The sequence below is a fragment of the Antechinus flavipes genome, chromosome 2, assembly GCF_016432865.1.
Source record: "Antechinus flavipes isolate AdamAnt ecotype Samford, QLD, Australia chromosome 2, AdamAnt_v2, whole genome shotgun sequence".
In the NCBI taxonomy this organism is placed as follows: domain Eukaryota; kingdom Metazoa; phylum Chordata; class Mammalia; order Dasyuromorphia; family Dasyuridae; genus Antechinus; species Antechinus flavipes.
In genome coordinates, this window is record NC_067399.1 from 613,701,093 (window position 1) to 613,728,809 (window position 27,717).

At 38.9% G+C, this 27,717-nt stretch overlaps 1 protein-coding gene across 6 annotated transcripts in view; it reads right to left on the reverse strand.

The window, feature by feature from the left end:
- Positions 1-27,717, reverse strand: part of SLIT1 (slit guidance ligand 1) — a 256,670-nt gene that overhangs the window by 57,896 nt on the left and 171,057 nt on the right. For all 6 annotated transcript variants that reach the window (XM_051981768.1, XM_051981770.1, XM_051981769.1 and 3 more), the window contains 9 exons: positions 23,374-23,445; positions 22,652-22,723; positions 19,156-19,227; positions 18,514-18,677; positions 11,971-12,118; positions 9,409-9,480; positions 7,821-7,892; positions 6,912-6,983; positions 5,573-5,716 (listed from right to left, as the gene is read on the reverse strand). In XM_051981768.1, the coding sequence (XP_051837728.1) occupies positions 5,573-5,716; positions 6,912-6,983; positions 7,821-7,892; positions 9,409-9,480; positions 11,971-12,118; positions 18,514-18,677; positions 19,156-19,227; positions 22,652-22,723; positions 23,374-23,445 (888 nt within the window). The remainder of the gene's footprint in view (positions 1-5,572; positions 5,717-6,911; positions 6,984-7,820; positions 7,893-9,408; positions 9,481-11,970; positions 12,119-18,513; positions 18,678-19,155; positions 19,228-22,651; positions 22,724-23,373; positions 23,446-27,717) is intronic.

Here is a 27,717-nt window from a genome sequence, read left to right on the forward strand (position 1 = left end):
TATACATATGGAAACCGAGACCCAGATGGGTTAAGTTACTTGTAATATGCTTAGAGCCTGGATTTGAACCCAGATCCTTGTACAACAAATTCAGCTCTTTTCTTCTATACCATAGCATCTCTCATTTAACACATGAATTTTCTTTATTTTTTTATTTCTTGTTTTATTAAAGCTTTTTATTTTCAAAACATATGCATGGATAATTTCTCGACATTGAACCTTGCAAAACCTTGTGTTCCAAATTTCCCTTTCCTTCCCCCCTCCCCTAGATGGCAAGGAACCTAATATATCTTAAACAGCACATAAATTTTACAAAAGAGAAAACTGAGGTCCTGAGAAAAGATTTGACTGATAAAGGTCATAGAGTTAATTAGGTCTACCCAACCTGGGATTTGAACCCAAGTCTTGAATTTCCAATCTGCTATTCTTTTCATTATATAAAATTGCCTCCTTTTAATCCAGTTTAATTTTTTTTTAACAATCCATTTTCAGCTGCTGACCTTTACCAAGAAGCTGTTTGCTGATTCTCTCCAGGGAAGATTTTACATCTATTTGAAAATCCAACAGATTGTAGGGGCTGGTAAGTGAACTCTCCCTAGCCTCCATTATGATATATTTCTTTATGCTTGAATGCACCAGCCTTTTCATAGTCTAACTCCATCCATTTTGGTCTGTCTTAAGAGAAATCACTATGTATTTCTGCTGAAATCTGTTCTACTCAGAACAGAACAGATTTCAGCAGAAATATATAATATTCTGGGTTTTCAGGGAAGTATATTCACTTTAAATTTCCTGGATCTGTGGCAAAAGCAGGCTGTAAAATTTCCACTAGTGTGATTAAAAAGAATGGTTAATGGATAACCTTAAATATTGCATACAAATAACCATTTCATGCAAGACCTAGCTTCAAAGGGCAGAAAGCTCAGCACAAGAAAGAATTATGTGGAGAAAACATTTCTTTCTTGCTTTGAAAACCTCCACTGATGTCTGATTCTCGTGCTTCTACATGGAGTTGAAATGACTAGGTTTTCAAGAGTTATGCAAGCAGAGTTAGCTCTGACAGAACCTCTCCAGAAGTCTTATTATAGACTGTGTATGTCTATGGACTAGCCTAGCTAAATTCAGAGACTTAGCATTAAGTGGATATCTTATATTATTATTTTGACTACAGCTGTTGTTGAAGGTCAAGTACTAAATTACTGAGGGGCTAGAATCTTTATCAGTAGGGGGAATGTCCAAACTGATAAAATTACAGATCCTTGGAATTCTCTTTTCTATTCCTGATTATGGACGGGAAAAGCAACAAAGAGCTGATCAGAGTTCATGGAAAGCCAATCTTGGGTTTTGCCTGTATTGTCAGAAAGCTTTCCTAGACATGAATCTTTCCCTGGGACTATTAGGGCTACTTAAAGAACTTCAAGCCATCAGCACAAGTTGACTGGATGTCTTCAAATGAAGGGAAAGCCCATTTGAGATGAATTTTTCTTGGTCCTGAAAACCTGACAGATTTAAGCTAAACAATGGTCCTATAGAAGTTATACTTGGGTATTTGTATTTGTTTAAATCTAATTCTAATCTGCATGTACTTCATCACATATATCATATTTAATAAATCATCAATATAAGTGATAGCTAGAGAGATTCTTCCACAAAAGTTCTATCCCAAGATAAAAAGACTCTAGGTATGATCGTGGTGAAAACATGTATTTGGGGATTGAGGACTAGCCTTGCTAAATATTGAGAAAGTAATCAGTAAATTGTACACTAATAAGTTCTTCTGCCACAATAAACCATGAAACAAAGAAAAAAGACATAATGCACCTTTGCAGTGACCATGGCAAAGCAGGAAAAAAAAAAGATGCATAGAAAAGCTTTTTAAGGCATCTTCAAAAACTAAACCGCCAAAACTTTAAATGTGAAATCTTTGTCCAGTGAGTGACCAAAAACTGAAGCATATCCCTATTAACATTCTTGGTTATCAATGAAACTAAGCATCGAAGAAAGTTATAACAGAATGGAAAGGCAGCTTAAGGTCTTCTCAAAGAGGTTAATAGAGGAGACCATTAAATTTCATTGAGCATTCAAAGACAAGAAGCACCATTCATGGTACACTTAGTCAAGAGACAGCATCACTAACCATGAACATAAGCAAATAAATTTCCATGAAGAGAACTTCGCTTAGGAGCCAATGTTTATTGCAAAGATTAAGTTGAGAAATTCCATAAAAACCTGACAAATCCTCAAAACCTAGTCAAAACCAAAGACAAAACAGGTCTTAATCCTCAATGACTTCAATATGAAAATGGGCACAGGGCAAGAGGATAGAAAATAAGTGGGCAAAGGCTTGCAAATTATTCAGAAATCTCATACCTATATGTTATGAATTCTTACTTTAAGAAGAAAATATGAAGGACATGACAAGCATAGAAAAAAATTACTTAGACCTTAATAGACAGAAAATGAATTATATATCTATGTTAGACCATTAACAAGTGGCAAAATCAACACCAAATTGGAAAAACAAAGATTAAAAAAAACTATATGCAATTGTAATACTTCCAACCAATTGTTAACATTTATTAAGCATCTATTATGTACTAGATACTATTCTAGGAACTAGGAATAAAAAGAGTTAAACAATTTCTATCCTCAAGCAACATAATCTGAGAAGACAGCACGTACATATATAATTATATATATAAATTTATATAAAATGAATACATAAATACAAGATAATTTTAAGAGAAGAGCATCAGCAGCTGAGGGAATCAGAAAAAGCCTTATGTAGAAGGTAATATTTGAGCTGAGCTTCAAAGGAACTTAGGGATTCTATGGGGCAAAAACAAGGAAGAAATGCATCCTAGGCAGAGGGGATAGACTCCAACCCAACCTGTTTAAACAAGCTATTGACAGAAAAAAGTGGGATATAAGGTTAACATATATTTGTGTAATGCTTTAACATTTTTAAAGTGTTTTAAAGTGGTTTTTTCTGCAAAATGGATAAAAAGTAAAGATGTTGGCTCTGATTATGATCATTTCTTAGACAAGTGTGACCAGTGTAAGACATCTGGCACAAAGATAAGGCCAAATGAGCCCAGAAACTGTCTCAGTCGGAAAGCCTTGTTCCTCTTGCCACATAAGACATGGTAATCGAAGGCGACACTGGTTTGGAACACAAGCTCCTTTATAAAACGTTTCAGAAAAAGATTGTAGATAATAGGCAGAATCAGCTCATAAAACAGCCACAAGCAATGGAAGGGAAAACGAATTTGCATAAAGCTTAGCATGAAACATGACTAATATGGAAATATGTTTTGTATGACTTCACATGTATGAGGGGTATTATATTGCTTGCTTTCTCAATGGGTTTGGAAAAGGACCTGGAAATAGGGAGAGAATTTTGAACTCAAAATAAAAACTTTAATTTACTCATAAAATTTTAGATGGAAGATAAATAAATAAATGAAACCTTAAAAAAAATAAAGCTTAGCAAGAAAACAAAGTCAGAATCATCCCAAAAGAACAATCTTCTATGGTGAGAAATAGGAGACACTGGCACAGGATGCCCACATCAAAGAAGGTGCTGTGATCTATGAATAAAACAGAATTGCAGTAGCTCAAAAAATAAAAACAAAAACCACAAGATGCACAAATTTAGTGACATCTCCACTCCCAATGTTCATATGGACTATTTGTGTCTATGACTGTGATAGAATCTTCCAAGCTCCTATTGGACCGATCAGCCACAATCAGACACACTGCACCTTGATTCCACTTTAATAATGTCATTTTGGTCCTCTTTGAGAATGAAGGACACAACCAACCAACCAAAAGCATTTGTCGATGAAACCGGAAGTTGGACCAAAATGATAAGAAATAGAACAGGTGTGCCAGTATTTTCACTGGGACAGATCCCATCACTGTTACTGGCAGAATCACTTCATCTGGACTCTGAATATCTAAGTATGTATTCTGCTACAGGAAAAATGAAATTTGACATGAAAATGGCATTTAAAAAGATGAATTTGGGAAGAGCAGATGGACCACATCAAACACATACAGAAGAAATCTGTATTGAAGGTGACACAATTTTGAAAGCACTCAGAGACTGATTTTCAAAATATTTCAAAAATGGAAAAGATCACAGACAGTACCATCATCCAAAAATGGTGACCAAGAAGATATCAACCCACATCGTGTCCTTATAAAAAATTGTTTATGAAAGAAGACCATGTCACATGTCAAAGATAGATCTTTGATGAAAATATGAGAAGAAAAGAAGCAGGATTTCACAGAAAGTTTTCTACCACAAGCCATATTTTCATTAGTCACACCATTTACTGACTAGTGTAATGAATATGATATATCATTGAGTTTAATATTTGTTGATTTTCAAATAGCATTTGATTAAAACGTAGGGGAAGACTGAGGTTGGATAATGAAAGCCCGTTTTTACAAGCATATTAAGTGTGCTCTACTTAACACAACCCCCATGTGAACTTGAGCATGTACAAGCATGATTTCTAATAAGCTTAACACATGAAGGAGAGGAGCCTTTGTTTGGCTGCTAAGCCAGAACCAGGAGTGCATTCATTTAAAAAATGTATTATTGTGTTTTGTTGTTATTTAATTGCCTGAATTTCTCTCAGTAAATTTCACTCTCTACCCCTCCCAAAGAGCTATCTCATATAACAAAGAACCAGGTGTGCATTCAAAAGGCACTGTCCAGTCAAGGGTTTACTCTTTCTTGCCCGATTGTGTTTGAGTGAGAGAAATGTGCTTTTAAGTCTCTGGGTAGAGCAAGGTTTCAGGACCTCCCTCCACACCCAGTGTCAAAACATGATGAAGGAAAAGAAATTTCTAATTTTTTCCTGTCTAAGACCACAGATCCCTTAAAATTTATCCATGGACTGTGTACCTCAGAATAAGAATTCCTGCCTTAAGTGAATTTCCTTCAGAGAATCACAGAATTTCAGACCTTCAAGGGACTCTGGTAGTCAACTAGTCTAATCTGTACCTTAATCAGAAATCCCTCTATAACACCTCCATCCCAGCCTTTACCCCAAGATCTTCAGACACAGCATCTTGCGCAGGTATGACTTAACAAAGAAAAGGTGGTTGATGGAAACAAGAGGTGGCAAGGCCCCAGAAAGACAAGAATTGTATCATTTTTCATCTTTGCGTTCCCAGTAGCTATCAGAGTCTTCTGTATATAGTAGGTGTCTAAAAAAATTGGCTGAATCATCCATCACATTTTTCAGTTAAGCAAGCTCCATAAAATCTATGCATTGCCTCAATACTAAATAGGACCACAGGGACTACAACAGGAGGCACAGAACGGCAGGCACTGAGTAAACTCTTAGCTTAATTCTCCCCCTGCTATATGCTATCAATAACCAACCAATCAAACAAGTGGGTCATTCCCTCATGAATAAGAAGAAATTGATTCTGCAACCAGGAAGCCACAAGGGATGGAGACGAAGCCTGAAACCAAAAAGCCAGCCCTAATTTCTTCTCTTTCCATACACTTTCTTGGCTTTGAAGCTTAACAGGAAAAGTAGAGGCTACTTACAGGGTCTGGATGGCTCGGAGGGAGGTGAAGGTCCCCTTAGCCAGGCTCTGGATCTTGTTGTCATATAGCGAGAGCAGGGACAGGTTCTGGAGATCTTGGAAGGCATCAGCTCGGATGCAGTTGATCTTGTTGGCATTAAGAAGGCTGTGGAATAAAGAAGAGAAGTAGCAGAGAAGACAAGAAATAAAGGCTACGATGTCCTTGCTGGGATGTAGGACTTGAAATAGTCTGGGTTTTCACTGCCTACAAAGAGGGCTGATAATTATGTCGCAAAGTTATTAACTCCTGTGTACTGATCAGCCACCGAAGAATGTGTCTGCCTCTTGATTATAAAGTGTCCTACAATTATACACTGGAGCTTAGATCATAATGTGATTGCAAGATGTGAGTCTATAACATTGATTCACCAAAATGTATCCTGATCCTACCAGTTGCTAGTGTATTCTCCACCTTCCAAAAATTGTTTTATATGTATTTTATAGGTATATACATATGCATATATATGTATAAAATACATTTATAGATTATTTATATGTTTTATATACACATATATTTATATGTATGTCTATTTCATATTTCTTCTTTTACCTTTTTTCCTCTCCCCAAAGGGATGTATACTTCTCTAAGATGAGGAATTTCTTTTTTGTCTCAGTAATCCCACTTTCTAGCCCAGAATCTGTCATATAATAAACACTTAATGAATGAAAAGATGGGTGGATAAATTGGAAAATACTGAAATTGCTACATTCAAGCACTTGAATGCACTCGAGCACTTCCCCATATTCCCAAAGTCCTATTTGGCAATTTAAATAGCTGAGGTAAGGAAGCTGGGTTAAGGAGCAGCCCAAACCCTAAAGAGTATCCATTACTGTATCCCCATATAGTCATCAGAATTTATCCAAGTCATAAGTTTCAAGGTAACATCATAAAATATACATGTCTCTACTCTGAGACAGAGCTATACAAAGAAGCTTTATTTCATAATCTTCATTGTCCTGGCGTCCACTGGCTAACTCTGGGTCTGCTTTTCACCTGTCCCCAGTGATACCTTAGCTCCATCTTCTACATAAAGCATTGAACTGTCTAAGAGGCTCTTCCATCTCTTGTTATCCTTTTGGGTTGATGATATAACATGATAAAATCTCCCCTAATTTAGCTGTGATGAGATAGAAAAATGAAGCCTCTTCCTTCCATCCTCCTCATTCTGACTGAAATATTTAGGAGGAGGAGGTTAGTTCTGGGAGCATTTTCTGAAAAGTTTGCCGTGCCCCCAAGTAGGGTCACTCCCCTTCCCTGTGGGAAAGGTCCAAAGGAACGTTCATAAGCTGATAGTCCTTACAGCAATTGCAGGGTGTAGAGCCCTCCAAACACTCCCTTGGGCAGGTCTGTGATCTTGTTTCCGTAAAGAACACTGGGGAACAAAGCAGAAATAGTAAGTTAGAGGGAGACTCTCCCCTCACCTGGCTCTCTCTACTTAGTCCTATACTAGAAATACGGAATTAGAGGCATGTTCTGAAAAGGAATGAGAAAGAATCATGTACCATGCTGTAGCATAAGCTCTATTCTCACTTAAGATCACTGGATTTTGAAGGTGTATAGTCCTCAGTGACAATCTATGTGAATTAAGGTAAAAACTTCTGCAGTGCAGGTTCATATTCATATTATTCCAGAGCACTGGAAGCACTATTCTTAATGCTCCTCCTTTTTTTCCTTTTGTTGATTTTTCTCCCAACATGATTCATAAAGCAATGTGTATTAAATTTTTTTTAATTATTAAAAATGCTCCTCCTTCTTCATCACACTCCCAATACTCTTCTGAAAGACTCAGTCCTCTAGTGAGCTAGATGGTTCCAGAAGTAAGCTTCAGCAACTCTATCCCACTTTGGGAAAATCTTCAGCAAAGGCTTCAGAGTTAAGGCAGCAATGAAGAAAATGTTAATAATGCAAATTAAATTTAAAAGTGTATCACAGTTCTCAGAGGTCTCTTAAACATTTACCAATACCCCCTAGCTGGGACTGATGGTGTCAATAAGCTCAAAACTTCTGCCAGAAATTCTCCTTAAGTCATCAGCACGGGAGGCACTTGCCCCTACTCTGTCCCTGGCAATCCTAACTCTGCTTTCATCTCCAACACCTAGTCCGTCTGTGACCTGGGTTCTAGGAGAGACACCAGGGACCAGTCCCATTCAGGAACCCCAACTGGTGCTGGGGGCAGGGCCAAGAGCCTCAGAGCCCATCTGTTACTCACAGAGAGTTCAAGGAACGGAGACCCTGGAATGCATCAGGAGCAATCTCAGATATCTGGTTGTTGCTCAGGTCTCTGGAAACCAAACAGAAGAGAGAGAGCTTATCAACTTCACAACTATATTTTCCACTTCCTAAATACTCCCTTTTAAGAAAGTAAAAGTACATTAGGCTTGTTTTATCATTTCATTTCATAAATAGTTTATCAATTATAAAATAGGGCAGGCATGGTCTTCCCTCTTTTATTGATGAGGAAAATGGGATAAAGGGTCACAGAATCGTGGAGTGAGGGCTGAAATAGTTATGGAGGGGGGGGGCACCTAGGTAATGCAGTGGATAGAGCACCAGCCCTAAAGTCAGAAGGACATGAGTTCAAATCTGGTCTCAGACACTAGACATTTCCTAGTTGTGTGACCCTGGCAAGTCACTTAACCCCGATTGTGAAAGAGAGAGGGAGAGACAGAGAGAGAGAGAGAGAGAGACAGAGAGAAAGAAAGAAAGAAAGAAAGAAAGAAAGAAAGAAAGAAAGAAAGAAAGAAAGAAAGAAAGAGAAAGAAAAGAAAGAAAGAAAGAAAGAAAGAAAGAAAGAAAGAAAGAAAGAAAGAAAGAAAGAAGAAAGAAAGAAAGAAAGAAAGGAAAGAAGGAAGGAAGGAAGGAAGGAAGGAAGGAAGGAAGGAAGGAAGGAAGGAAGGAAAGAAAGAAGGAGGGAAGGAAGAGAAAGGAAGGAAGGGAAGGGAAGGGAAGGGAAAGGAAGGAAGGGAAGGGAAGGGAAGGGAAAGGAAGGGAAGGAAGGAGGGAGGGAGGGAGGGAGAGAAGAGGGAAGGAAGGAAGGAAGGAAGAATAGAAAGAACAGAAAGAAAAGAAAAAAGAAATAAATGTGGAGGTCATCCATTCCAACCACCCTCTTTTATAAAGACATGGTAGTCCAGAGAACTTGAGTGTTACATAGTAAATGTCAGAGATGGGAATTTGAATCCAAGTCCTCCAACATTAGTTATAGTGCTCTTTCCATCACACCACACTTCCTCCTAGAGTTTAAAGCACTAACTTACTAAGAATTATATATTAAACAATAATGCTAAGAAGAGAATCCAGAAATCTCATGGGCTGCTAGAATTGAAAGGGCTTTTATAAGTAATTTAATCAAACCCCCTCAGTTTCCAGATGTGTCACAAGCAGTTTAAGCTCCTTACATATAGTGAATAAGTACCTGATCTAAATCTTCTGATATCAAGTCCATTTTCCTTTACACCACATTGGCTCTCACTACAGCAGTCTCATTCTTTGTCTACTTCCATCTCAGTATTCTATATGCTTTCTTTAGCCCTTAATCCTGACTCAACATATTCCAGAATCAGAGGGAAATAGCTGTCCATTGAGAGTCAATGACTTAGCTCCAAACTACTGCAATGAAGGTAGAAGTGGTGGTGTCCGAGAAATACGTATTATAAAGCCAGATGGGCAGCTCTGTGCTCACTTCCAGGTTTGCAGCCCTTCCTGTCCATCTCTCCTACCTCCCCATGTAAACACAGAAGTCATAGGATGAGTCCCAGGCAGGACCCGGAGAATACTAGTTGACTGAATGCACTTACATCCTCCTTAGCTTTCTGTAGGGAGAAAAGGCTCCGGGGGGTATTGATTTGATGCCATTGAGCTCCAGCCGGCTGCAGAGAGAAAAACAAATAGGAAAATTAAGGACCGATTCCACAGTCTACAGGAAACCCTTGAGCTGAGTACCTAGGAGAACTTCAACTACCAATTAATTCCCTGCCAGAAGGCAGCTTCTTCCAGCAGCCTGGCACCATCTTTTCCCTCCTGGGGAATCTACCCAGCGTGATAAGCTGCGCTCGTCCAAAAGGATGAAGCTGATGACGTCCATTGAGTTGTTGGCCCAAAGGCCAGAGTCCCTATCCTAAGACTCTGGGGAAGCCGTGGGGAGCAGGGCTGCTATTGCTTCAACTTACAACTAATTAAAGTTGCATATGTTATCAAAAAGAAAACCCTTGCTAAAGCCAGAAGGCATTACTGGTTGAGCTGGAAAGTTTCTAGATGGGAAAATGTAATAACGTTCCCTTTCCTGTCCTTCACTTTCCAGCACTAAGCTCTCAACTACCCTATTGCCAGCCTATTGCAAGCTGGGGGTCCAGAAACCCAGTCAGAAGGCAGCTCCTGGCTTCAGAGGATCAGAGGATCCTGCATCTATAGCCAGAAGAAGCCTTAGAGGTTCTCCAGTCCGACTCTTCTCTTTACGGTTGAAGAAATGGAAGCTCCTAGGAGGACACAGATATTAAATCTATATCTTTCTGGCTCCCAAGTCTAGAACTCTAACCACAAGACTTTTCTCCCCTGCTGCTTCCTCTTCCCCAGGCAGGAATAGGGAATTCTGAACCTTGCAGGAGATCAGCCTGAATCCCACCAGAAAGGACAGAACGGGCCGTTCCTAACAGACTCCAAGAGATGGCTGGGTGGGAGGATAGTAGTCCTGATGACAGCTGTTTTCCAGGCTCGGTCTTGGGTGCCCAGCCCCAAGAAAGCTCCGTACTGGGGACCGAGGCTCAAACTGAGCATTCCCTCTGACATTTCTCTCTGATACTTGCCAAACCCCTTGCTCTGCATCCTCGCCTCCATATACTAGTCTATCTGCTGAGTTAAAGGGGGTAATAAATTGCATAAGCTACAATTTTCCTTAATTAATCCTAATCTCTTTTCATGGGGAGTGGAAGCGGCTGTGACTTTTTCAGCCAAGGAAACTCCTAATGAGAAACTTCCTCTACTGATTCCAATTCACACCTGAACGTTCAAATCTTAGGGACCTGCCTAGGACCCTAACAGGCTAAATGGCACCAGTGCATGTCACAGACCTGATAGAATCAAGGACGCCAGTTCTCTGCTCACTATGTCAGTTGCTTTCTCTAGGCAGCAGCAGCTCCATAGCCTAGAGCCAGCAGCCTCAGGGGTGGGAAATGGTGTCAGAGAGAGCTGCCATTGTTTGAGACATGGAGCACCTTGGAGGGAAGACCCCTTCGTTAGGGAGCACATACCAGTTCTAAGCTTCCTTTCTGTCACTAGATAACCTTACAAGCATTTCCTTTTCTGCAATTCAGTTTCTCTTTTGTGAAATGAGAGGTGGAGCTGAGCAATCCCCAAAGATCTTTTCTAACTCAGAAATTCATTGTTTTTTGACAACATTTATTATCCCAATTTGAACTGACAGCATAGGATGACCCCACTCTCAGTTCCCATTTGGAAACCATTTTGGGACAGATGTTTCCTGAGCCTCTAACTGTAAGCTCATAGTCACAAGACTAAGAAAGGCTATTATCCTAGCAGGAACTAACACATTTATTTGGCCCTTTAAAGTTTACAAAGCTTTTTGTACCCTTTATTTCATTTGAACCTCACAATCACCTATGACATTAGTGTTCTCTCTCTCTCTCTCTCTCTCTCTCTCTCTCTCTCTCTCCATAGCTATGATTATTTTTTTAATCTAAGAACTATTAAGCTAATTCTGAAAAGGAAGCTTGTACTAGTGCAGATCAGTATATATTTTGTGACTTAGTCATAGAATTGCCTGGAACATTGGGAGGTTACATGATTTACTCAGGGTCACACTGTCAGGAGTGCCCAGGGCATCCTAACTCCAGCCTGCCCCTTTATCCACCATGACACATTACTAAGGTCTCATTCTAAGGATTTCTCCTAATTTCCATTTTGTTCCCATATGGATAGTATTTATTTCCCAAAGGTAAGCAGTATCCTTCTCATTCACAGATTAAGAGCCTTAAAGCAGATATCATTAGAGTTATTAAGAGAGTGCTCCCCATCCTTTTAATATGCTAAAAATGGAACTCAACAGTCCTGATTCTTTGTTAGGTGCTCAGAACATGCCTGATAGAGGAAAAAAACAAGTCATAAGATACTTTCTTAGAGCCTCTCAAGGAATCTGAGCTTTCCTCCAGCTCCAATATCCTGTCTGGACAAAGGGTCCCAGACCCTATTGTGCTATGGACCTAAGTTGAGAAGGCAAGTCCATCTGAAAAAAAAACCTTCTTGTTCTAGGGGACTGCTATCCCAGATGATCTGAAGAGAAGGGACGTGAGCCAAGCCTGGCTACAGCCTGCTCCCTCCCCGGGAACACTTTGCCCATCACTCACATCTCTGTCATGGTCTCAGGCAGGTTGGCCGGAATAGCGGTGAGTCCTTTGCCACGGCAGTCCACAATCCCATTGCTGCAGGCACACATGGGTGGGCAGGATCCTAAGGACAGGGTGCACACAGGGGACCGGGTAGCCTCCCCTTGTCCTACAGAGGGCAGCAAAAATAGTGGCTCAGGGACAAAAGGTGTCTGACCCTTTGGGGAGAGGAAACCCTCCATGCACAGGCACTAGTTTTATTTGATTTACTATTAAAACATCTCTTCCCTATGCAATATGGAGCAAAAAATGGGGAACAGAACTCCATGATAACAAGTTACCATTGATTTTGACTAAGTTACCATTGCTGAGTTCAAATCCAGCCTCAGGTTCTTTTTAGCTATATAACCTTAAGTAACATATTTAAACTCTATCACCTCAGTTTTCCCAACTATAAAAAGGGATATTAAATAGTATCTGTTACCCAAGGTTGTGGGGATCAAATGAGATAATATTTATAAAAGCACTTAGCATGATGATTTGCACATAGTAGGTGCTTTTTCCCTTCTATTTTTTTTTTCTGAACCAGTATCAGTAACTCTGAATGGGGGAGAGAAGTGAGAAGTGTTAGTGGTTATGCAGAATTTGTGTATGTCTTAAAAATTTCTAAATCAAGGAGAGAGGATAATAAATAGGAGTAAATTGCTGATGTTAGTTTAAGCTTTACAATTACAAAGTGCTTTTTACACATTCTCTTATTTGATTCTCATAGCAATTCTGTGAGATAGCTGACACAAATATGATTGATTCCTTTTATAGATGAGGTGAGCAGAACTTAGAGCTGAAAGGGATATGAAGGGAGGAAGCAGAAAATCACAGATTAAAAGCATGAAGATTTATGGGAGTCACTGAGTCTAACGTTCCATTTTAAAGATGAGCAAACTAACACTCAGAGAACTTAAATAACTTGAACTCTAGTCCCCAAATGATACCATTCTAAACCATGTGATCATATCTCCCAACTAGATGGATGAAAAATCTGGTCTGAAGAGGTAAGATGAGCTGTTCAAAGGAAAAAAGCAGGGACTCAAACCCAGCTCTCTATCCCCCCTCCAAGGTCCTGTGACCCTCTTTCTCAGGTTAAACATTCAGAAAGCTGAGGAGTTTACATAAGGTCACACACCAAGGAAATGGCAGAGCCAAGTTGCAATCACAATCAGTTTCCAAATAGGAACCTCTTTCTAATTCACCCCATTTTTTTTCCGGTGTGAATTACCTACAGGTCTTAAGTACATTCAAGCAACGATAATCCCCTTGTCCCTTTAAAAGTGAGATCTTGGCCATGTTGATTAAAAACATCTTAGCCTGTGTGAGATGAGAAGCCCAGTATTGACGGCGTCAGCATATTTATTGTTCATAAGGTGACACTGAGTCAGGACACAGTCGGAGATAAAATGTGGACCTTTTGTGGCGTAAAAGAAAAGGAGAGTTCTTCAACACTGCAGTTGAAAAGTCAGTGTGAAAGTTATAGGATCACAGAATGGAGACAGAAGGGATCTGAGAGCTCAGTGTAACTCCATTCCCAGTACAGGGCTTCTCCAAGCACCCCTTGGTTTCCGAAGGTAAACTAGCAGATAGGAGCCACATAAGAGTCACAGCCTTAGCTGTAGGACTTACTGTCAAAAGCACAATAAATACTGAAAGACGCCCCCTCTTCCCTAGCCATTGGGGGATCACCAAGCATGGCAAGGGCACACAAGGTGACCAGGGGTGAGAGAAAGACAGATGTATGTGGGGAGGGGAGGTGGGGGGGATGCGCAAGGCTCTCCTTGCTGATTTCCTAGGGACTGGAAACCAAGGGAAGATACACATTGACATGGTTAGAACAATGCATTCTCCCAGGGACTTGGATGCTAATGTAGATTTGTACCCATCCCAAATTCTTGATATCCAAGGTGTCTTTTTTTCTTTTTTTTTCTTCTCTCTTTCTTTATTATAGCTTTTTAACTACAAGATATATGCATGGGTAATTTTTCAGCATTGACCCTTACAAAACCTTCTGTTCCAACTTTCCCCCTCCGAATTTCCCCCATCCCCTCCCCCAGATGGCAGGTAGTCCAATATGTTAAATATGTTAAAGTATATGTTAAATACAATATATGTATACATATCCAAGGTGTCTTTTGACTCAAAATGCTACAAACTTGCAGAATAGCTGTGAGCTGGAAACTCTAGCAAGAGTATTCACTTTCCCTCAACTTCATGTCTCCTACTACATACTATCCTGTACATTTTAATCAGTTCTTTTGTGATATAGTATTGTATTTCATTTATTTAAAAACATAATTCTGAAGTGGGTTCCTGAGTTTCCCCAGGCTGTTAAGAACTCTTGACTAAATTGTGATGGATATTTCCTCAATAATACGTGGTTCAAGGAAATTTCAATAGTCTTGGGATGAAAATGCCAATCACATCCAGAAAAAAAATTGCAGAGAATCAATGTAGATCAAAACATAGTATTTTAACTTATTTGCTTGTTTTGTTTTTTCTTTCTGGTGTTTTTTTCCCCTTTTTGTCTGATTTTTCGGGCCCAACATGACAAATATGGAAATATGTTTAAAAGGATTGCTTATATTTAAACTTTATCAGATTGCTTTCTGTCTTGAGGAGGGGGAAGTAGGAAAGGGAGAGAGAGAAATAAAACACAAAGTTTTATAAATAAGAATGTTGAAAACTATCTTTATATGTGTTTGGAAAACTAAAATATTATTTTTTTAAAAAAGCACTCTTGACTAAATGATCCCTAAAGTCCTTTCTATCTCTAAATTTGAAGATTCTAAGTTTTGAGATTTGAAATTAGATCTAGTGGAAGTAATAGCATTGATTTGACTTCTGCTTTGGACCTGGAAAGAGGAGGGATAAGTGACAGAGAAGGTACATCCATTCAGGGCAGATGACAAGAAAATTGTGATGTTGGAACATGAAGCATGACTTGGGCTGGACAGATATGGTGAGATATGAGAGACAGATAGAAGAGACTCCATCAATCAATCAACCAGCATTTATTAAATATGTATTATATGGCAGGCACTGTGCTTGGGGTTGTGAATATAAAAACAAAAATGAAACCTTGGCCTCGGGAAGTTTGCATTCTACCAAGAAAGTTATGGTTTGATATCACTACAAGAACAGTAGCTCACAGAAGCTAATCAGAAGTACCTTTGGGCAGGTGGGAAACATAATAAGTCGGGGAACTAACAAAGATGTTATGAAAGATCTTGCTGAGATGATACAGGCCAGTTTCAATGGTCTTGTGATGGAGAGAACCATCTGTACCCAGAGAGAGGACTGTGGGGACTAAGTATGGATCATAACATAACATTTTCACTTTTTTTTTTGTGGTTTATTTGCATTTCTTCCCTTTTTGATCTGATTTTTTCTTGGGCCCCATGACAAATATGGAAATATGTTTAAAAGGATTGCTTATATTTAAACTTTATCAGATTGCTTTCTGTCTTGAGGAGGGGGAAGTAGGAAAGGGAGAGAGAGAAATAAAACACAAAGTTTTATAAATAAGAATGTTGAAAACTATCTTTATATGTGTTTGGAAAACTAAAATATTATTTTTTTAAAAAAGCACTCTTGACTAAATGATCCCTAAAGTCCTTTCTATCTCTAAATTTGAAGATTCTAAGTTTTGAGATTTGAAATTAGATCTAGTGGAAGTAATAGCATTGATTTGACTTCTGCTTTGGACCTGGAAAGAGGAGGGATAAGTGACAGAGAAGGTACATCCATTCAGGGCAGATGACAAGAAAATTGTGATGTTGGAACATGAAGCATGACTTGGGCTGGACAGATATGGTGAGATATGAGAGACAGATAGAAGAGACTCCATCAATCAATCAACCAGCATTTATTAAATATGTATTATATGGCAGGCACTGTGCTTGGGGTTGTGAATATAAAAACAAAAATGAAACCTTGGCCTCGGGAAGTTTGCATTCTACCAAGAAAGTTATGGTTTGATATCACTACAAGAACAGTAGCTCACAGAAGCTAATCAGAAGTACCTTTGGGCAGGTGGGAAACATAATAAGTCGGGGAACTAACAAAGATGTTATGAAAGATCTTGCTGAGATGATACAGGCCAGTTTCAATGGTCTTGTGATGGAGAGAACCATCTGTACCCAGAGAGAGGACTGTGGGGACTAAGTATGGATCATAACATAACATTTTCACTTTTTTTTTTGTGGTTTATTTGCATTTCTTCCCTTTTTGATCTGATTTTTTCTTGGGCCCCATGATAATTATGGAAATATGTATAGAATAATTGTACATGTTTAACATATATTGGATTACTTGCCAATAAAGGAGGAGGTGGAGGGGAAGAGGAGAAAAAAAAATTGGAATACAAGGTTTTACAAGGATGAATTAGAAAATTAATATATGAAAACATATATCTTGAAAAAAAAAGCTTTAAAAATAAAAAAGGAAAGATCTCACTGGTGCTTTTCCATGTAAGTATTCACTGATTGGTCTGGGATGGCAAAAAGGAAACATTCTGCAGTTTGCAGGGCATTGACAGGACTATCAATACAGGAAGCTAAGCATTCTCCTACAGTGATCATCACAGATCTACTGCTGTACTTCTGCCCTTGTAGACACTGATAATACACCAGCTTATAGCTATCAATTCAATTCTATTAACATTCATTAAGTGCCTCCTATGGGCAAGGCACTGGGGATGAAATGACATGTTTGACACAGCTTAAGAAACTTACTATCTGATAGAGAAAGAAGATTTGTGCATAAATATCCAATATCCAATTTGTACATAAATGATCCAAGGGAGGGTGTGATTAAATAAAGGATGGATCAGACGGTGTATACTAATGCCTGAAGCATCCTAACAAGGCAATCCACATGGCCTGACACTGTGCTACAGGGATGTAGACTGGGGTCACAAAAGTGGCTGAGTTCTTGCTTCTCTGTCCGGGGAGACCTAGAGGCTCTGTCAGTCTTACCTTGCGTTAGCTTTGAAGTGGCCTGTAGTGCTACCAGGGGCACCACGCCCCCATGACAAGGCTGGACCCAGAGGTGTGGGAGATTCTAGGCAGGGAGTCTGGAGGACTAAGGTTCTGGGTCCCAGCCTGCTGACAGGCCCTCTGATGCCTTTCAGCTTTCCAGATACTGCACAGGTCCCAACAGAACAGCCCCCTCAAAAAACAAGTTATAGTCAAAAAATTATCAATCCTGATAAGGGATGCTCAAGTGATCACTCTGCATTAACCTTCCAAGTAGGAAGAAACTAAGCATTCTCCTTAACAGAGCTTCTGGAGTCTTCAAACTTGCTTCATGAGTATATTGCAGTCACCATTTCTAGCTGGCCCCCACCAAGCTTTATATTCCAACCTCCCTATTTTCTTGTCATTTCCCCTGCCTGGGTACCTTCTTTGCCACTTCTCCCTCCTCCGTCCAGGTCTGAAGCAGCAGTTAGATCAATACGACCCCTGCTACCAGAAAGGCACTTAGATCAGGTTGCTGACTTCCCAAACCAGAGCACTCTCCCTAGGTGCTGCCTAGAGCTCCCAGAGCACTATTCCCCTAGATATGCTGTCTCCTTGGTAAAAGTACAAGCTCCTTGAAAGCAGGAACTATTACTTCTTTCTTTTTGTGTTCGATGCTGAGCACATAGGAAGCACTTCATAAGTGTCTTCATTAAAAATAAAGTAAGAATTCTATGGCCACAACCTGTGTGTTCAGTTGTAACCTGAGGGAAAAATATGAACACATAAGCAAGAGAACACTAGAGAGAGAAAACACTCCAAATCGGAAACAACATGTTTCACAAACAAAGGAAAACGTTTCATCCTTGTCTTCCCTTGTTTTTGGAGAAGGAGGGAGGGTCTGAATTTTGGGGGTCTCTTAAACTTTGAGATGCTCCTGTCTATTTGTCTTCTAGCCACATATACTAGGGTGAGTTAGTGATTTGGTGATTACTTGGTGAGTGATTAATGATTCTGCGTGTAAGCAGATTCTGCTTTGTACAAAGTTAAGTTCATGGACCAACACGCAGCTACTGGACAAAGAAGTAATCATTTATTAGCTTGTGTAGGTATTAAATTCTCACGTTTAATGGGAGAAAAGCTGCTTTCAAGTTTGACTGGGTTGTGAGCCTATCTGTTATGACTGGGTGAGATGAGCACATCCAACTAAACAAATCACACTAATAAGAAGTCAAGGCTGATTGTTTGAAATCCTTTGGAAAGATATGTCCAATGAAATCTGAAGAAAGGACATATCAGCAAAACTCTTGCTTCCTTGTTGCAATGAAACTTTTGGTACAAATAGAGAAATAGATACAATGATAGATAAAGAAAGGGAAAAATGATATCCATATCACTGGTGGCTGTTACACTATACTTCTAGAAACACACAGAGTGGGAAAGATAAGATTAGACTAGAGAAACACATGCTTCTTTTTCTCTGTGTTTCAGGAAGAATCAAATAGTGGGGGGAAATTAGAAGAAGCAAGTACAGGGAAGTTTTGGTTCTCCTCACCTGAGCAGCTGAACTCACTCTTCTGGACCTCAGCCACATTGAGACTTCGCAGGGAGGCAGGTCCTGAACACTGTGTGAAGAGCCCAATGGTAGGACGTTGCCTTAGCCACTGAGAGAGCCAGGCCAAGTGGCAATCACAGAAAAGGTGGTTGGAGTGTAAACGGCTGGAGGCAAAGGTGAAAAGTGGGAGGTTACAGTTCTGGTGGGGCACTCCCATCCACCTCCCCAAATTTATCTGGCTGGATTAGCCAACCTTTAAGAGCTCTTCCAGCATCAAATTTAGGATCCCCATGCCATTCAATAGAAATTGTTCCACTCTAACTAAATATAGAATAACTTCAGTTATCTAAGATAAAGCACAATTAGAAAAGAAAAAGAAAATTTGCAGCCAAATATTACCTCGTATATCTCAAAGGAAAAAGCAATTATAAAGTATTTTTAGATTATCCATTGTTTTCCCCCCACACCTCTAGTCCTAATTTTACCAATTAATCACCAAGTTATACACACAGCCCAGAACTGTGCTAGATGATGAGAGGAATATAAGAGATATGGAGAAGACTCAAAAAGTTTTTACTGTCTTCTCAGATGATTGCAATGGCTGATTGCAATACTTCTATTTTGTTCCCAAGGCATACTTACAAAGTTCGGAGCTTGGGCATGTGATTGAAGCTGGAGACAGGGATGGTAGTGATGTTGTTGTTATTCAGTGTCCTAAACACAAAGAAACCAATGTCATTCACTCAGCTATCTGCTCATTTGTGTTATGTGTTATGCATAATAGGGGCAGGAATATGAAAGAAACATCAGACAAAATCCCTCCTTCAAGGAGTTGATCCCATGTCCTGAGTGAAAAGCCCAAATAAGGCAGCAAGGTGGAACAGTGGAGTCAGGTTTGGAGTCAAGGAGACATGAATTCAAATCCAAGCATAGACATTTATTATAGCACCCTTAATATTAAGTCACTTAAATTCTGTCTGTATAGTTTCTTCAACTGCTAAATGAAGGTATTGATAGCATCTCTTCTCAAGTTTGTTGTGAGGATCAAATATTTGTAAATGGTAAATACCAGGCATTTAATACATATTTCTTTCTTTCCCAATGGGCAGTAAATGTCAGAGATATTCATTGACTGACATTTCTATCACACTTTTGAGTTTTCCCAAAGCATTTTATGTTTACTATTCTGCTTGACCCTGATAACCCTGTATGTGCTGCAAGTATTATTCTCTCCATTTTACAAGAAATAAGCATCAGAAATGAAGTAATTTGACCAGAGCCACACAGTTAGTGTTGAAATTAAAATATGAATCTAATTCCTCCAGACTCCAAATCTAGAACTCTTCATAATGGGAGAAAAAGCAATGAAGTCTGAAGAGGGATGAAGCAACACAGCAGACCATAGTGGGAAGAGATCATGGTGGGCTGGGAGAGGCAGTGGGACTTGAACTAGGCCTTAAAGGAAGGAGGGGAGAAAGGAGGACATTTGGAAGGAGCAAAGGTACAGATAGGACTCCCCAGACCAAAGAATTCCTTCTGGGAAGCATGGAAATGGTGTAGTACAATGGATAGAGCACCAGGCTTGCTGTCAGGAAGAACTGATTTCAAATTCTACCTCTGATCTAGCTGGGACCATGGGTATTTAAATCCTTTAATCTCCCTTAACCTCAGTTTCCTTATGGGTCAATAGTCAATAAACATTTGTTAGAGCCCACTAAGAGCTAGGCACTGTGTTGTACGGTGGCTGAAAATAGAAAAATTTATATAAGAGAGTCTTTGCCTTCAAAGAGCTTACAATCTAATGGGAGAAGACAGCACATTATCAAGAAGATTAAAAGTGGATGAAGTCCTGGAATCAGTCAAGGTAGAAAATGATCCAAGAATGTCTGAGTTTCAGAGCTGATTCTATCTTATGATGGAGATTTCTGGAGATCTGAAAATCCAGGAGGCCAGCAGGATGGGAAATGAGATGAATTCCTTGGCTGCCATCCTCAAACAGAAGGTCTGAGAGATGCTTGCAGATATCCACCTTTACCTTCTCACCTAGGGATAGGGATTGCTAGAATGTGTGACTTACAAAACATGAATTCATCTTGCAAAATGGTGAATTTCTGGAGAATATGAAATTCAGGTTATCAGGGTAGGAAATGCTGAGATAAATTTCCCAAGTGCCTTCTTCAAATGGTAGAGGATTAGGGAAGAGGTCTTCAATGTCCAATTTCCATCTTCTCCAATAAGAGGGATGGAGGGACTCCAGGGATGGGAGCAGAAGAGTGTGAGTTTCAAAAGGGGATTTCATCTTGCAAAATGCAGATTATGAAATCTTTTTTTAATAACTTTTTATTGATAGAACGCATGCCAGGGTAATTTTTTATAGCATTATCCCTTGCATTCACTTCTGTTCCGATTTTTCCTCTCCCTCCCTCCACCCCTTCCCCCAGATGGCAAGCAGTCCTTTACATGTTGAATGGGTTACAGTATATCCTAGATACAATATATGTATGCAGAACCGAACAGTTTTCTTGTTGCACAGGGAGAATTGAATTCAGAAGGTATAAATAATCCGGGAAGAAAAACAAAAATGCAAGCAGTTTATATTCATTTCCCAGTGTTCTTTCTCTGGGTGTAGCTGCTTCTGTCCATCTTTGATCAATTAAAGCTCTCTTTATCGAAGAGATCCACTTCCATCAGAATACATCCTCAAACAGTATCGTTGTTGAGGTATATAATGATCTCCTGGTTCTGCTCATTTCACTTAGCATCAGTTCATGTAAGTCTCGCCAGTCCTCTCTGTATTCATCCTGCTGGTCATTCCTTACAGAACAATAATATTCCATAACATTCATATACCACAATTTACTCAACCATTCTCCAATTGATTAGATTTAGATTATGAAATCTAAAAGATCAAGAGGGTAGGAAATGATGAAGTAAATTCCTTAAATTTCCTCCTTAGAAGATTAGAGAGGAATTCTCTGATGTCCAACCCCCATCCTCTCCAATCAAAGGAAAGGAAGGATCTCAGGGACAGGAACTTCTGTAGAGGAGCATTTTATCTTGTAAATGACAAATTTCTGGAGATAATGAAATTCAAATCAGCAAAACAGGAAGTGATGAGATGAATTCCCTAGTCTCCATCCTCAAACAGAGGGTTCAAGAGGAACTCCCAGATGTAAAAGGAAAGGAAGATCATTTATGGCTTTGAATCTATTAATTTAAGAAACAAAATTGGGCTAATAAGATAGAATGAAAAGGAACTGGTGAGCTCTAGGAGACTAGTAAAAACACAGGATGGCCCCACTATTTAATTTAAGCTATTAAAGCTCACGACTGTTCTTTGAGATATTCTGAACAAGGGTCTATGAGAACTTTCAGTGTGAATACCTTGGAAACCCTCAAAGAAGATGAAAGATGTGTGATTCAAGAAATCACTTCTGCACATGAAATTATGACTGAGATGGCCTAAAGAACAGGGCAAGAAGGACAGCTCTGATAAATCTGTTTTCCAGGGGGGGCATTCATTCCATACTATATAGATTTTTGAAGATTTTATTTCCATTTTATTCAATTTGATTATATGTAAAGAACCATTCTAGGTGCTGGGAATCAAGACATCAAGCATCCTTACCTTCAAAGAGTTTATATTTGGCGAACACAAAGTATATACAGATAAGTCAATGCAAAAATACAAAATAATACAAAGATTTTTAAGAGGGGAGAATGTGAGCAATTGCGGGGCTTAAGAAAAGCCTCATGTAGGAAGAGGTACCTGAGCTTTATCTTGAAGAAAGATAGGGATCCTATGAAGCAGAGGTAAGAAAGAGGAGCAGCTGGAATGTTCTAGACAAAGAACATTTTGTTCTTTTCCCAAGTTAACCTGCTTAATTAACGAACTTAAGCAACAGAGAGGAAAACTGGAAGTCATAATACCAATGAAATCTTTTTTATGTAATGTCAGACAAGTCACTAAATGTCTCTGTAAATTGACTAACCAAATGCATTTAAAATAGTGGTCAAACTCCTCAAACACAAAGTGTTATGAAAAGGCCAAATAATAGGCCAGAGGCAATTAACAAGAAGGTTAAAATAAAGTCTCTCTTCTCTTTATCCTTGCCTGATGAGACCTAACAATACTTACAGCACTTCTAGGCCCCGGAGAGCTCTAAAAGCCCCATCTTCAATACAGCTTATCTGGTTCTTATCCAGCTGTCTGCAGAGTAAAAGAAAAAGGAGAGTTTTATTTATTTTTATTTATTTAATATTTTCCCCAGTTACATTCAAAACAAAAATTTTTTTTTTACATTTGTTTCTAAAATCTTGAGTTCTAGGTTCTTTCCTTTATCTCCACCCACAATTAAGAAACCACTTGTGAAGTTATGCAAAATATTAGAAAGATAGTTTTAGACAGAAGAACACAGCCCTTTAAGGGAATCTGGTCACAGAAAAAGGAGGGAGACTGCAGCATAGAATGCAATGGCACAGGCTGAGCTGGAAAGGTAGGAATCAAGACTAGGATTACGTCAAGGGCTTTGAGGTAAAAGTAAAGGCAAAAAGGATAAGATTTTATCATTCAACGCCCCACCTTGTGGGTAGCTTTTGCTCATTGATGTTTAATCATGCTCCTAAAAGCCAACTAGTCTTCATTAGTATGCTAAGTTCTTTCTCTAAAAGAACAAGGTTTGGCCATGGCAGATCTACTACACATGCACACCTCCTAAAGGCAAACTTTGACTCCTCTGACCCAGCAGGGCAGTCTGAATGGTACCTATTGGGAACCCAAAGGGCTGTAGAAAGAGACACAGCAGGAGAAAATCAGCTCTCTCATTCCAGCTCTTCAAACTGATCGAGGTGGCAACTTACAGGTTTTTTAAGTCAGTGGCTCCACGGAATGCTTTCCTGGGGATGGCCTGGATGGCATTCTCACTCAGATCCCTGTGGAAATGAAAAAAAGGAAAGAAGAAAATGGTCAGAAGGGAGATCCTTTCAAATATTTCTCAAGACAGTCAATAAGAAAGGAAGAAAAGGAGACTAGAACTAGTGCTTCATGGTCGAGTTTGAGAACTGAAAATTTGAGATAATTTATATGTCCACTCTCTTGGAAAAGTCCCTCCCTTGTTCATTCCACTTGTTTCCTGGTATATCTTTTCAGATCATAAGAAATCATCAATCTATCTTGTTGTTCTGCAGGGACATTGAAGCAGGATGTCTCCAAATGCTTCCTGAAGATGTCTGGATCTATTTAATGCCTTAACAGGAATTCTAGTTTGAGAGAGAAAATTCCAGCCCACTCCTTTATTACAGTGAATTTGGGAGAAAACTATGGCTCCAGTTTTACTATTTTTATATTTTTTCTTGAGGATTCAAATAGTAGATGAAGGGAAAGATTATAAATTTACCAAGATGTTAGACTTCTTTAACTAACCAAAATCAAACTGAGTATAGGCTTTGTAAGACCTTCTATCCTCCCCCTCCTCACCACTCTGTCACATTGTCTCAAAGAATGTAAGCAGCTCAGCCCCCTGCAAGCAGACAGGGTGGTACCCGTACCAGCTGGTCTAGAAAACCCTGTGCCTGGGATGTCATTATCCATCCCTCCTGATTGCTTAATAATTATACTTAGCTGCTGCAAAGCAATTCCCATGAAGCCTGCCCTGTGGTTTGGAGGGCATAGCTAATCAGGGATTTAATTACTTTACCATTAATTAATGTTACTCTAAAAACCCTAACAAGCCATTTACACCAGAAAGAACCCAATGACTCCTGGTGACACAAGGCAGATTCCTGATTCCCTTTTCTAGACCTTGCCTCTGAGAGAATCATCATCACTCATGGAACCATCCTATCTGCTTTTGCGGTTCTCACTCTTCTATCTATTATATTATGAAGTATTATAGATATCTATATGATGATACATCAAGGATATCACCCAAAAGAAGCCATCTCTATTCTTACTTTTTCTTCCAATTCAATTTTATTTTATTTTTAGTTCCAAATTTTCTCCCTCCCCCTCTCCTTCCACACTCATTGGGAAGGCAAGAAAAACAAAGCCCATTAAAAAGGCATATGGTCATGTAAGACAAGTTCCTGAGTTAGCCAGCTCCTAAAAAAAAGGAGAGGGAAGGAGGATCTGCACTCTGAGTTCATTACTTTATCTGGAGGTGGAAAGCATGTTTCATCATGGAGTCTTGAATAATTGGAGTTGATAAGTGTTGGTCAAAGTTACTGTCTCTTTCTGAGTTAACTGTTGTTACAATAGTGTCTTGTAGAGCTAACAAGTTCATGGGATCCATAGACCTAAGGCTAAGCGGAACCTTAGAGGTCATTGAAACCAATTCCTTCATTTTACAAATGAGAAAACTGGCTTTCAAAAGATGAAGTGACTTGCCCCTGCTCACTGAACTACTGTTAGGTAGGAATTTGAATTCAGGTGTTCCTGACTCAAAGTTAAGCACCATAGCCACTCCATCCTTCTGCCTACAAAAGTTCTGCTGTTTATGTTTATATATTTGTTTTCATCAAGAAACAAATTCTGTAGTTACTCCATATTAGTACAGTCCATATTCAATATTTCACTGGGGAACTGTTATAGCTCTTTACCAATGTCAGCTAGTGTCTTACTGCAATTGTAGTTGTAGCTCAGAATGTAGTAATTAGCAGATGATCTGTCCTCTAAATCCATTTGTTGTGTTATGGCTTAGACCTGATGTCCTCTAAGGTCTCTGCCATATTTGAGTTTTTAATTATTCTATGAGTCTTTGATCCTTGCTGCACATTTTGCTCATGTACAGCATGTCATTGAATTAGCATAACATAACAAGTCAAACTAGACATTAATGAACCACAAATTAATGACAGCCACATTCTCTAAGCTTAAATAAAGATGAAATGGTTTGATAAAATATCAGTGATATGAAACATAAAATAGTTTATCAATTACAGGAAAGAAAAAGATCAAATACCTTAATAATAGCAATTCCTTACTCTAGATATCAATATGATAAATATACATTGAACACTAAAAGTGTCAATTATGTACTAATCTAGTTCTAGGGACAGAACCAAAAAATGGGGGGAGAGAGAGAGAGAGAGAAACAGAGATAGAGACAGAGACAGGGAGGGAAAGGGAGAATACAAAAAGAACAGTGTCACTGAGTCATCATAGCATAATTCATGTCAAACTGGCCATCTACAAAAAACAAATAAATGACAGAAAAAGTGAATCCCAGTTCTTAATACCACCAGCTTAATACTATCACCAAAGGCACAGCTGGGGTGATATATTGCCTACCTTAGATAACTTTTACTATAACAACTAGGACAGGACAGTTAATGCTATACAGTTTGATTGGGGATGTCATTCTAACTTGTATTTTCTTACTCATGACAATGACAGCCACAGCACCATTGATAGTAAATGCAAGGTTACATAGCAATAAGCTATTATATCCTCAAAGAAATTTATACATTACCAAAGAATGAGCTATGGACAGCAGTTGTATTATTGAAAGGTCCAAAACCTTTCAACTCCATTAATTTTCCATGAAGAAGACACATACTACATGTCTTAAGTTCTGCTTTTCTCTTCGTTTCTATCTCCCAAAACCCAATTTATTAGTTACTGACTTTCCCATAGGAAAAAAATATTTATGGTGACAGGAAAAGAAAGTGCTACTTTTCCTGAGCTCATGGCTTTCTTCTTTCCAAAGATTCCCTATGTGACACTAGCTAATGATGATTTCATCTTTTTTGTTGTTTTATATATTTTTAACATTCTTTTCTTTTTCAATTTTAATTTTCAAATTCTCTTCCCCTCCCCTTCGTTACTGAGAATGCAAGCAAAATGATATCAATTATACATGTGAAACCGTGAATAAATTTCCATGTTTGCCATTCCCCAAAAGCAAGAAAAATAAAGTGAGAAAATTACACTTCAATTTATACTCAGAGCCGATCAGTTCTCTCTCTGGAGGTATATAGCATATTTTCATGTTTTAGATCATGGTAGTGATTAGAGAAGCCAAGTCTTTCACAACTGGTCATCATTACAACATTATGGTTAATATACACATTGATCACTTTGCATCAATTTGCCATCTTTTTCTGAAACCAAGCCCCTTGTCATTTCCTGCAGCACTTTAGTACTCCATCATGATCATATGCTACAATTTGTTCAGCCATTTTCTAATCGATGAACATTTCCCAATTCTTTGCCACCATAAAAAGAACTACTAGACATATGTTTGTAACATATAGATGCTTTTCCTTGATCTCTTCAGGATATAGACTTAGTAGAGGGATATTGCTGGATCAAAGGGTATGCAGAGTTTTATAGCCCTTTGGGTATAGTTCCAAATTATTCTCCTGAATAGTTGAACCATTTCACAACTCCACCAGCTGTGCTCATTTCATTTTGAAACAGCGATCAAAATTTAAGTCTAAGATCATAGCTCAAGCTAATTCCTTACCCCAAGAGAATTAGTGGGGGGCAGGTGGGGCAAAAACCACAATTACTGTGTTATCATGTAGCCTCAAAGGGAATATGAACACCATTTTCCTGAGGGCTAAATATTTGAGTCATTCAAAACTTAATAATGGTCCAAACTCTTCTGCTGTAGAGGCAGGTGTGGCCCAGGTAAAGAAAGAAAATGAGGGAAAGGAAAGGGGAAGAGACTGAAATCAAGGTAACCCCACGAAAGAATAAAAATAATTTATGGAGAAAGAAAATAATGATTTCACCTTCTAATCCCCACTCCTAAGCAGAAAAGGCATTGGAATGAGAACAAGTTAACAATCACAGTGAAAGAAATTGTTCAAAATGACCAGGAAACTGGAAATGTAGACTCAGGTGTAGACTCTGGCACTCCCCAAAAAGTAATCATAAAACTTAAAATTATAAGGTGATTGCTGATCCAGCTCCTCAGGTTTGTCTCTGTCTTGCTCTGTCTCTTCCTTTCTTCTTTTCTCTGTCTTTCCCTCTTCCTCTTTCTCTATCTCTGTTTCTCCCCATCTTCTCCCTGTCTTCCTCTTCCTTCTTCCTCTTCCTCTTCATCTCTGTCTCTCTGTTTGTTTAAATCTCTCTCTCCTATACTTGTATAATCTACTATTTTACTGTTTTTATTTTAGTTGCAATTAATGTGTCCTTGATGTCTAATTTGTTTGAGAGAGAAATTTTAGCATAAAATTATGTCATGTAGTTTTGTATGA